Here is a 12,742-nt window from a genome sequence, read left to right as displayed (position 1 = left end):
ATATAAGTTTTAGTGTGAGGCTGGAGACTCACACCTTTATATTGTCAGTGGGTGAGGTTACTGTGACACTGGAAGATGTCGCTCATATATTTGGCCTACCCATTGATGGACAGGTTGTGAGCAGCTGGACAGATAGCAGTGGCGAATTCTCGCAGAGCTAGAGCATCGCGATTTTCAGCCGCGAACTCATTGTGAGTAGTTCCTCCAAATCTTACATAAAGTTGGCATGGGTTCGCCGTATCAGAAACGCAGAGCGATTGGATACTTTGGACTCTATTTAGAGATACGCCAGATGCCAAATTTTCTGTTTGCTTGGTTCCACCCTATTCGCGGATAAGTCGACAGCATACGCCCACGCGAAGTATCTATCGTTGCTCCGTGATTTCAACCGGATCCACACTTACAGTTGGAGGTCAGCATGTTTTGTGCATCTTTACAGGGCACTGTACTGTACATCACGTTATGATACTAAGGAGATGGATGGTTCTCTTAATCTTTTGTTTGTTTGGGCATGAGAGCGAATGTCGTGTATTGCGGCCGTACCGAGACAGTACCTTCCAGCGGCTGACATACCGGTTGCTCGGAGGTAACAGTTCCTATTTTAGTTGTGTATTCTATTGATGATGCATATTTGTTTGACAACACATTTTTTAATTCTTTAAACGTTACGTGTTTCAGGTGGAGTCATTCTGAACGAACTGCCACGTGGTTATCAAAGACCACGGCTACATTTAGGCAGGAAATAGACTACATGGAAGAGGTAAATATTTTTGCTTTGTGTGTGTTAACATCCAACATTAATGTTAGGGTTCTAATTTTCTAATAACATGTTGTAGTTTGTGTGGCAACCGTACGAAGAAGTGACCATACCCAACGAGCTAGATGGACACCTTGAGATGTGTGACACCGTTGTTCTGTTATTGTCGTTCGAGTGTGTCGCATGGCACCCTATGAACAGAGTGATGCTTCAGTTCGGGTATGCACAACCTGCCACAGAGATAGCAAGAGACATTCTACTAGAAGAGCATTGCATGACTCTTTGCGGGGAGAGTTTTACATGACTAGAGAGTTTTACATGCGGGGTGGATAGCGGAATGGGACATCCGTCGTAATACTCGGTTGCGGGATGGGCACCCCCTTTCGACTTGGGACTTTAGACCGTCGGCTGAGTACCGTGATTGGTATGTAGGGTCGTACGGACATATGCTGATGTTAGGGGTGTGCATGGGCCGGGTGAAATCGGGTTTGATGTGACTTAGACCCGGCCCGAAACATATACCGGGCCTATTTATTAGACCCAAACCCGGCCCTAGACCCGATGAAACCTATACACTTTCGAGCCACGATTATACCAGGTAAAAATCAGGTGAAAATCGGGCCGTTAACATTACATTACCTTGATACCTTCTTATAAGCTTGCATGTGAAAATATCCAAATTTCCAAAACTCCAACCATTATTTGACATGGTAAAATTCACTTAGAAAAATATAACAAGAACTAACTCTTCTCTAAAATTAAAGCATAACCATAATCAATACTAATATTGTCTAATAACTCCAAATATTTAAATTAATACAAATAACACAATATTATGCATTAGTCTAAAATCTTATGCATTTTAAACATAAAACATTAACTTATAGTCTTATAATAACTAATAACACAAAATATTAAGATTTACTATACTTAAATCCACATAAAAATAGCCATCATCCATCAATTAATAACACAAGATATTAATTGTGTATGATGACCGGACCACCAGGCCGATTTCGGGTGACCTGAGCCATGGCCCGGACCCGACCCGAAATAATGACCGGGTCTATTTTTGAGACCCTTATTCGGCCCTAAACCCGGTGAAATCACACCAAAATAGCCCCTAAAGTGTTCAGGGCCGGGCCGCATCTTCAGGCCGGGCCGGGCCATGCACACCCCTAGCTGATGTTGTCGGGGAAAGTTCCTCAACATCCACCTCAGCCACCAACACCTCAGCCACCAGCACCTCAGGGGCCACCTTAATATGCAGTGTTTGAACTGTTTCTCTATTATCTCCCACAGCAACTAGACCACGATCAACACAGTCAGCACAGCTAGTCCAGCGACCACGACGAGCCTAGCCATCGCATCGGACACAGTCAGCATAGTCAACATAATCTTGTCGGCCAGTCCAGCGACCACGACGAGCCTAGCCGGCACAGCCGTCAGAGTCAGTCTAGCCGCCACATTCAGCCCACACATCACATTCTGCCCAGAAAGCAATGGGCTGACTTTCTGTAGATCCCATGGCAGATTCCCATTGATGGGGATGGGGATCATCATATGCATCAGCGGTTCGACACTGGTGTCAGTGATTTTGCAGGTTATGGTCGACATGGGTCTGCTTCTAATCGCACTTCAGGGCGGGTGTCATGTGATTCCCGACATAGTGGTTTCATCGCTCTGCATATAGTTTTTGACTCTGCTCATCTCAGTCTACCAGATACCTCGGTGGATGAGGTTGTTGAGGAGTACAACTCCGGTGCATCTACTCCGGTAGAGGCAGGTGGGTCGGCTATGCCGGATGTCGATGAGTCAGTTCAGGGTCATCCGTATAACCTACAGACAGAAAGGAATCCACCTGATAGGTTTACTCCAGCATTTCGGTCAGGACATGATGGGCAAGGGAGTTGATTAGACGAGTCGAAAGAATTAAGCAGGGGTTTAGTAATTAGGTTTAGTTTTTAATTAATGTTTTCTAGGTTTAGTAATTAAGTTTAGTTTTTAATTAAGTTTACCTTTTGTAAGACCACTGTATGAAATCGGAAATTATCATCTCAGAAACTGTCAACTGTAAAACTCACAGAAGTTAACATGTAACTTAATAATACAAACATGACGACGCACACAGACATTAACTGATAAAACTACCTAAAAAATACAAACACGACGAACCTACCGATAAAATTAACCCTAAACATATAGCACAACAACCAACAAAGATCTAAGGTCCAGCATCATGACCAACTCCACTCGATCCAGCATCATGACCAACTCCACTCGGTCCAACATCATCAAAAACTCCACTCGGTCTAGCACGCTGAGGACATCGACTCCGTCTATGACCCTATCTACCACAGAGACCGCATATCCAAGGACCACGCATTTCTCATGAATCCATCTCATTAAGGTATCGGGTCAATTTGGGGCGACCTTTCGACGTTCGCCGCAAAGCGGGGTTAGCGACCAATGTCGGTCCCGGATAACCAGGCCATGTCTTTGGATTGCCTAATAGTACAAACTCAAATCTGTAGACCTTACGAACCTCTGTCATCTTGTACACATCATTCATATACAGCTGTCAGTCGAATCGCTGGTTGGCACAGGAAGCAATAATATGTCCACATGGTAGTCGTTCCACCTGAAAGTACCCACAGTCACTCTGCAACACCTTTTCATTAGGCATTTCACGCACCTCAAATACCTCGTTTCGTCTATCAAACCGGTGCACAACTATATTTCCAGCACGTTGTATATTTGTTTCTATTCGGCACTCTTCCGCGTAAATAGCTCGTTTAATCGATAATATGTTGCTTGGACGAGCGCCAACGCAGGGAGGTTTCGGGCACCCTTCAACACTGAATTAATGCACTCGACAAGGTTTGTCGTCATATGGCCCCATCGATATCCCTCGTCAAATGCCAATACCCAATGTCTAAGTCCAATGGCATCGCACCACCGGGCATATGCCTCACCTCGCTCTTGCAACCTCTGATAGTTGATGTTGTACTCCTCTACCGTCTTTGAATACCCAATGTTGACCACAAGTTTTTGGAAGTGCGGAACTTTGAATTCCCTTAAGAAGTTGCTACCGATGTGCCTAATACAAAACATTCACCATGCTCTTGGAGGTTGCCAATCATCTCCAGAATGATTTACTGCTGTCCGGATTGACTCATGTCGGTCTGAGATTATACCCACACCATCTTTTCTAACAACATGCCTTCGTAAATTACTAATAAAAAGTGTCACGCATCAGCGGTCTCCCCTTCCACTAGGGAAAAAGTGATAGGCACAATGTTCTAGTTATCATTTTGTGCAACAGCAACCAATAGTGCACTTTTGTATTTTTCGTAAAGGTGTATGCCGTCAACCTGAACCAAAGGCTTGCAATGCTTGAACGCTCTAATGCACGGGTTGAAACTCTAAAATACGCGACAAAGTATCCTGACACCGTTCACCTCCTCATTCCCGTTATACAGGGGTCGCATTTCTATTTGGACAATTGAGTCAGGCATCTTTCAAACCATCATCAAGAACCACCATAGCAAAGCTTGATAAGAATCTTTTCAACCACCAAAAACTTTGGCTATGGACTTTTGCTTTGCCAACCAAGCCTTCGGTAACTGATGGTGTAGTTGAACCTTGACTGGACTTCTGCAATTATAGATTTCACTTCGATGGACAGGTCAGTCTCAACCAATGGCCTTCTAGCCTCAGCAACTGTATCCGAGCCTAACTTGGAATGATCCTGTGAAATCGTTCTCATGGTGCATGTGTGCCTACCGTTGTATCTGAGTATCTCCCAACAACCTTTTTTCGTATCAATTTAGCTCAGATAAGCCAATCGCACCCACGCCCATACTCTTGCATTTTACATAGAACATCTATGACACAGACTCATACACATTGTAGTCGACTCCTCTAGAGATAGTGTAACTTCTAATTGCTATGACGACCGACTTTCTAGAAATATATTCCATTCCAATCCTGAACTCTCCGTCCTTAGGATCAGCAACACCTATAGAAAGCAGAAATCATCATTCATTGATCCATCGAAAATATAAATTAACAAGAACGTATTATTCACTCATCACATACCTATGTTTGCATATTCTGGGATTTCCGGTGCATGGCTGGCGTCAAGGTCCAAGTTACGCATAAAAGGTAGAACGTCTATCGGTTGACTAACTGCGGGAGGAACCACTACATTCTCTGCTGCTGCCTCAACTCCCACATCACCATCCTCGTCTTTGTCGTCGGCTTCATAAGTGGCTTCGAAGTCCTCTTTGCTGTCATTGTTCATTCCTTCGCACACTGCAGCTCTGTCATCCTCTATATCTGAATCATTTTGAATCCCATCTCCCTCTATTTTCTTAAACTCAACATACAGCTCAATCTGTGGCTGTTGCACTTAAGTCTGCCGGTGAATTTGGAACATATTCTGCATACTCGCTTCGTCAATGATCGGCATAATATCAAACTATATTAAACCACTAAAAACTATAATCGGATTCCGATACAGAATACTACTCACTCTCCTCAACATACCGTTCTCCATGCTTTGACAGAGTCTGTTCTGAAGCTCCATGAACGTCATGGTCCATGGAACCACAAACGAAAACAGCTCTGACACACAAACTTCACTCCCTCATGAGTATTTTGTATAATCTCACCGTTGCGATACACTACTAAATTTGCGGTACCCTCTATCACACCAGAAACACACCCAAACAACTCTTTTCTCTGCAATAAAATGATACCGAGCTTTTCTTTTACAGGCTGAGCACTCAACACGCCCACCATATGTTGCATCGCCATCAAATCACAAAGCGACACGTCAGCAACATGCTCCCACGTGTTGAAGCTGCCGTCTAATTACACTTTGCCACATCATCAACACTCCCCCCACGTGTTGGAGGTGCCTCGAATCACACGTTGCCACGTCAGCCACACGCTCCCCACGTGTTGCCAGCAAACCCTTTGCGTCCTGCGTCAGCACGCCCCTCACGTGTTGATGCTATTGACACATCCACCAACATGTAAATACACCAAAATCGTCCATTTCCATTCAAAACACCAATATACTCTCCATATTAAAAAAAAAAAAGTAAAATAACAATTAGATCCTTGAAGATTTTAACTTTGCACTAATTAGTTCCTAAAGAAAAAAAGTACTAATTTGGTCCTCCAAGATAGCAAACAATGGACACATGATGTCCTTCTATCAATTCATCAATTAAAACTTAACGGTGATGCTTAGGTACTGTTAATTACTCTGATATATCTATTTATGAAAAATAGTAATGTAGATAACAATTTTTGGAATGAAATTTCACTTGTTTTGATAGAATTGATGATAAATAGAGAGCATTGATAAAAGATATATGAAAACTCAAGAGATAATAAATGTTTCACTGTGCAAAACTATATCGTTTTACTACTCATGTGACAATAAAGAGACATGCACCACTATAAATAACGAAATACATGGACAATTCAATTTTATTTTACACTATTCACGGACAAAAAGTCATACATATTTATCATTTGTTATCTTAAAAAAAATTAATTTGGTATTTTTTTTTCAAAGACTAATTAATCTAAAATCAATATCTTTAAAGATGTTTGTCACTTTACTCTAAAAAAAAATGAGCCCCAATATGACACGTAAATAATTAAACCTGTATTTTCTCGTCATGCTCGGGTCAGTTTCTCCCATGTTATATATAGGTCATAGCCTCTCAAGTCACAACAGGGAACCGATCTCTCTATTCTCTGTAACGGTTACTTCTCTTTTCTATTTTCCACTGTCTTTTTCTAGAAAATATATAAAAAGAAAAGACACTGATCAGTTGTGACTGGAAACTTGACTCCCTGCTTCTTGCCCTTGAAATGGATTATAACAACAACAGCGACGACGACAAGTAAATCTCTCTCTCTATTTTGTCTTACTTTATTTTATTTTCAGCTTCGACATTCTTTTAAGGTGAGGGTTTTATTTTTGGGCGCGATTGAGTTGTTTGGAGAAGCACATTTATGCTTTTCGAGGTGCTTGTTCTGATATATGTTTCTTTTTTTTGCTATTCTTTTTTGTGTTGTTTTGTTTAAGAAAAGAAATTGGGAATTTTGTAAAAAAATTTATTATTTTATTTTTCACTTCATCTTGCTGTTGTTTTGTGCATTATCTGCTAAATATATGGTGCTGTTTGGTTCAGTTGTTTTGATTTGCATTGTGGCTCTCTGATTTCCACCATCTCAGATTAGGTTGTTTGGTTTTCTGTCAAATTTCATGGATGAAGAATTTCAATTTTTTTTAATTATTTTTTTGGTTTTTTTTTTTTTTCCTAATGTGCTCCAAGAACATATACAACTACACATTCATAAGTTTTTAAATAAACTTTAAACATTACAAATGAAAATGAGAGACTGCATGTTTCTTTAAGTTTTAAATAAATTTTAAACATTATAAATGACTTTTGTTGTAGAATCTAATGTTTCATTTTACAATTTACAGTGCTTAGTTTGGTCTATGGTGTGATAATTAGTACTTCAGTGGTTCAATTTGCAATGTATTTAATCTTTTTTTATAATGTCTGCAACCAACCACACACTGGGCAATCTTTGGAGTGCTAATTAGTACTTAGTTTGCAATATATTTAATATTTGCTTTTCTGTAGCTGAATTTGATAATGTCTGAAGTTGGGGGTGTGGGGAGGGATTGATTCAATTCTTCTTGTTGATTCTTTATTTCTTTACATTCAAAGGAGATCCATGTGCTCACTCTAATCATGATTCATGATAGAGCACAATGACAGTTTAATCCATGTGGAATAAGACTTTGTTGATGCGGTTGTTTATGGATTTTGTCCATGGGTTATTATTTTACATCAATGGCATGTCATGACAATTGCACTTACTTTCTGTTCTATCGTAGTAGTGGTGCTAAAGAACCATGGAATTGGCATGGGGAGGATCATGATCTCCAAAAGACTTCCAATTTTGGTAAGTCTTACTTTGATGTTAAATTGATTTTTTTACACGATTACATAAGTAATGCCTGATTTTTTTTTCTTCAATATATTTCAGAAGAGCCATGGAATGGTGTGCTCCAAAATGAAGATATTTCCTACATGTTTGAAGATGAAACTACACCAGTTAAGGCATGTGGTGATTTGGTATACAATGTTGACAATAGTGGTAAGGCAGTTCATTTGATGTCTTGTCGATGTTGGCATCTTGTTAGATTGTTCTTTTTGCTTTAGAAATTGTTGTTATGAACTATCCTGGTTTGATTCAAGGAAATATTGGATTTCAGTTTCGGATGATGTAGAAAAAGAAGTAGAGGAGGGGAGGGAGACTTCTTCTCAAGTCAAGAGGCGGCGGATGCTACAATTCAATGGCCAGGAGAGGGATCATTCTCTTTCCAAGGAAGAGATGTCTTTGCCATATTTTAAATCAAATGTTGGTGCTTCTAGCTTTCCAATAAATTTTCACACTCCTAATATGTTAGACAGTAGTAAAAATATGAAGATTCAGATCTGTCCATATCATACAAAAACTATTTGAATCTGTCTTAAGTAAATTTTGTGATATATTACCATTATGTTGTTGAACCGAAAATGAATGCATGTTACATGTGTTCAGTTTCATGAGTTTGGGTTATTTTATCCCTATCTTATGTTAAGGCTAGTTTCTGTTGAAACCCCTTGTATATTAGCTATTAATGAGCCATTTGGTTCAAATCTTGATGTCTTCTTTAAAGTATTATATTTGGTGATATATTCTGCTTCAATGAGTCCTCTTCGCGGTTAAGGATATTTCATCCCTCAATAAAGGGGAGTTTGTGTTTTGGGTTACTGTTCAGCAGTTCGAGATTGCTTGTCACTTATATCTAGTAGGGCATGCTAATCCCAATGAGACATAGTGATTAATAAAGTTGTTGATTTGCTGACTGTTACTTCGTTGCGCATATATAGGGGAAGGAGGACTTGATCACGGATGCTTTTCCTGAAGTGTCACAATGGGTTCCTGGTTTATCATCAGGTTTTCCTCTTGCAAGATTTTATCCTGTCTTTTCATTGTATTTCTTTTCCTGGTATAATGGCTTAGATAAATTTCTGAAGGCTCATGTTTTCCCAACCGTCATAGAATATGCATTAGGAAATGCATCGTCATCGTCTGGTTATGAAGACCTTGAGTCCACTGAAGGTTGGCTAGCAGAATGCCTTAATGATAGCGAGATGCAATTCAGTCCCGATGATTTGTATGCTTCTATGGATGACTGATTTTTCACATATAGTTGGTTATACAAAGTCATCTGATTCTGATGACTATGTTGTTTGATTTCAGGAACTTTTCAGGGGCAGAGGATATTCAGATTGATATTGCAGGTAGATGCCATTTTTTCCCCTCGCCGTTAGAAGGATGCTGCTTCTTCCTTGATTTTGTTCTTTTCTACTTGAATCGTATTTTCTCAAACAAAAAATTCATCTTCTTTCAGAGTTGGTTTAATTTTATTGATTTCTTGTTAGCAAGGTCATTATAAATAGCTGCATTCAATCCCAAAAATGGGCTCTACATATAGTTAATAAGATGAAGTTTTTTTATTTGATAACAAATTTAGACCCATTTTTCGTGTTTAGGTAGGAAATCGTTTATACAGACACCGCCAAAGTTGGCTTCTTCTGTGGTCTATCCATTTACTTTTGTTAAGCCTAGTGGTGCTCATGGAGATGTAACATTGAAGGAAATAAATCAGCGGATTCAGACTCCGCCGTCTTCAAAATCAAAGCAAAGCAATGAAGATCCATCAGCTTATCCCAAATCAGCCTTCTCGGGGAAGCCTGTCGTTAACAAAACAAAGATTCGCACGGAAGGGGGAAAAGGTAGCATCACGATTATGCGAACCAAAGGCTAACTTTTTTTTGGCTCATCTATTAATGTCCTAGTTGAGTTTATTTTCTGTAATATATAGCTGCCGGATTTTAGAAGTTGGTACTGCAATGTTTTGTTCTTGTTGCCACTTATATCATATTACACCGCCTTAGTGTTTATTTTCTTGTAGTGCAGTCTTACTTCATCTTCTTCTAGCTGTTAATTTGGTAAATGATTTATGTAAATCTGAAATGTTAGTCCCCAGCTGTTGAGTTGACAATGTTACTAAGCTTGCCTTAGCCTTTGTAATTGATACATACAGATTTAGTATATGGTCTTGTTTCTGAAACTGCTAAACTTATGCACCGGTATATCTTTGTTATATATTCTGTCTCTTGTATGTATATTTTCGAAAGGTAAATTATTTTCTGTTTGTATTATTGTATGATAATTCCTTTTGCATATTTTGTTTGAATATGGAGTATTACGTTTGAATTGAATTATAAATAATTGACATATCATATTATTTCTATTCTTATAAAAGTATAAAATTTGATAAATATTTGTGTAATTTTATAATATATTTAATGTGTTTTCTAAAATTTATTTTTATCCAAATTTAAATTACAAATTGAATTAATTAGGAATATGATGATTTATGGTTAAAAAATGTAAAAATAGTGGGGTGCTATATATTTCAAGAATTTATGATCATTCACCCAACATTATTTAACAATATCTTTGGTTTTATGGCGGGTAAATCTACCATTGACAATGATGTCATCTACTTATTGCTGAAAATAAGAACGAAAGAGAGGTATTGGAGCAATGATAAAGATTTATATATGATTTTTATTGCCCTAGAAAAACATGGTTATTGTACCAAAGGAGGAGCAGAGTTGGCGAGAGATAGAACAAGGCAGGAGCACCTGACATGCAGAAAAGACCAGAGTAGGAGTCATATGCAAAGGAGGATCCATCTTGTGTTGTGGAACTGGGGCGAATTTCCGAACCGGGTTTCTTTTGTGGCCTTTGGCCCAGACCAAACAAAAACAAGGAGGACCTTGGAAGATCTTGCAAAAAGAGAGATTAAGGATAAGGATAGTATTGTTGGAGATTTGGTTGAGTAGCATATCATATGTCTTCTTAGCAACTACATTTGGATTCAAGTTCTACGGAAGGAAAAATAAACCCAAAAATAAATCCATATAATGTGTGTGAGTGTGTTGTGATACCAATACTTAGTCTCAACTGATAGTTTAATCAATTAACGAATGATTGAACCAATAATTAAAATTTTGGCTGGGTTAGTTACTAATTTGATTTTGATAATTATATTTAAAATTAATTGTATGTATCAAAATAATTTTTAAAGTTCTAATTACATTAATTATGTTTTGAAAAGTAAAATAATACTTTATCCTAAACTATAATAGGATGAAGTATATAGAGCCTAAGTTTAGAAAATAACATGTGAATTCAAACACAATAATAAAAGAAAGCTGCTATATATCCAAGTATTTTTGGTAATCAAATTTAATTAAGTTGCCATAAATTCAACAAAAATTATTTTTATTATACGTAGCGTGTATATACGCATTTCACAAACTCAAACGATACCTTGCTTCACTTTGTGTTTATTTTTCGTGCGCCTCCTCCTCTTTTTTCTATATTGGTGATGTTAGTTGTTGCTATATTTTGTTTTTGTTTCTTCTTCTTCTCTTCTTTTTCATATTATTACAGTTTTTTTTGTTTGATTTTTTTCTCTTTTTCTTGGTTTTATTCCTCTCAAGAGAGTAAATAAAAAAGAATGTTGAGAAAATGAAATAAGAAGGAAAAAATGAAAAAGAAGAAGAAGAAGAAGCAGAAGATGAGAAGGAGGAGGAAGAAGAGTTTTGAATTGTGTAGGATAACGAGACCAGATTTTTCAAAATTACACAGTGATTATAACACAATTAACTCAGAAATACACCGAAATTACAAGAGTTTCTAAGTTTATAGAATGCACAATTTTCGGTTCATTTGCTATTATATATTGGTCTTGTTATAATGATATTTCAGTTCATTTGTAGTCTATGTATGTTGTTGATGAACAATTTGTCCCAAAAATTGGGATGACTTTCAAGACAAATTGAATATAATAGAATGAAATCTAATGCAATTGAATAAAAAGATAATGAATAATTTCATTCTTCTTTGCTAAAAACTTTGGTCAATACTTATTAATAGCATAAAGTGAACCTCAATTAACACACAAATGAACCGAAATTAGTTCAAATTTAAACAAGCAGTAAAAAAAGACTCAATCATCAATAAAAATATATCAAATTTATTTCTAAATCCAAATTAACCTCAATGAAACTAAGAAATAAACCGAAATTACTTAAGGAATAAAAAATTTGGTCAATAATTATCAGCAGCATCAAGTGAACATTAATTAACATACAAATGAACCGAAATTAGTTTAGATTTGAACAAGCAGTCAAAAAGACTCAATCATCAACAAAAACACATCGAATATATTTCTAGATCCAAATGAACCTCAATTAAACTAAGAAATGAACCGAAATTACTTAAGGAATAAAAAATTTGATCAATACTTATCAGGAGTATTAAGTGAACCTCAATTAGTTCACAAATGAACTGAAATTAGTTCAGATTTGAACAAGCAGTAAAAAAAACTCAATCATTAACAAAAACACATTGAATTCATTTCTGGATCCAATGAACCTCAAATAAACTAAGAAATGAACCAAAATTATTTAATGATGGCATCAGAGAAAATCAAAACCAATAAAGATGTTAGCAAAATGTTGGTGTTATTAGTGATGACGATAACGAAGAAAAAGAAGAAAAAGGCACTGAAACGGACGCATGTGAATTTAAAATACTTGGTTGGATTTAGTTAGGATTATGACTTGGATTTAGAGCTTTATTCGTAATGAAACTAGGATTAACAAAAATGATTAGAAGTCTTAAATTATTACTCTAATTATAAATAAAAAAGTTTTGATTTTTTTATTTTATGAGTTTAATTTTAATATATTGAAAAAATTTTACAGAATTATCTAATCATATTTATACATTTAGATCATTTTTTTATGTAAT

The 12,742-nt window shown here is 37.1% G+C and overlaps 1 protein-coding gene across 1 annotated transcript; it reads left to right on the top strand.

Moving 5' to 3' along the window:
* LOC107621145 (protein XRI1) lies at positions 6,445-10,018 on the top strand. Its single transcript, XM_016323183.2, has 8 exons — positions 6,445-6,684; positions 7,695-7,762; positions 7,847-7,957; positions 8,076-8,221; positions 8,737-8,803; positions 8,909-9,023; positions 9,110-9,206; positions 9,384-10,018. Exons 1-8 carry the CDS (start codon positions 6,653-6,655, stop codon positions 9,675-9,677), a joined length of 930 nt encoding a protein of 309 aa, XP_016178669.1. The 5' UTR covers positions 6,445-6,652; the 3' UTR covers positions 9,678-10,018.

The sequence above is a fragment of the Arachis ipaensis genome, chromosome B10 (genome assembly GCF_000816755.2).
Source record: "Arachis ipaensis cultivar K30076 chromosome B10, Araip1.1, whole genome shotgun sequence".
Lineage (NCBI taxonomy): Eukaryota > Viridiplantae > Streptophyta > Magnoliopsida > Fabales > Fabaceae > Arachis > Arachis ipaensis.
The sequence above is the reverse complement of the archived record's forward strand: the minus strand, read 5'-3'. Positions and strand labels throughout refer to the sequence as shown.

Bases quoted from the DNA above. Each gene is read 5' to 3' on its own strand.
- LOC107621145 (XM_016323183.2), top strand. From the start codon at position 6,653: ATGGATTATAACAACAACAGCGACGACGACAA. The intron at 6,685-7,694 runs GTAAATCTCTCT...GTTCTATCGTAG, and splicing joins AACAACAGCGACGACGACAA to TAGTGGTGCTAAAGAACCAT. The intron at 9,207-9,383 runs GTTCTTTTCTAC...TAACAAATTTAG, and splicing joins GCTGCTTCTTCCTTGATTTT to ACCCATTTTTCGTGTTTAGG.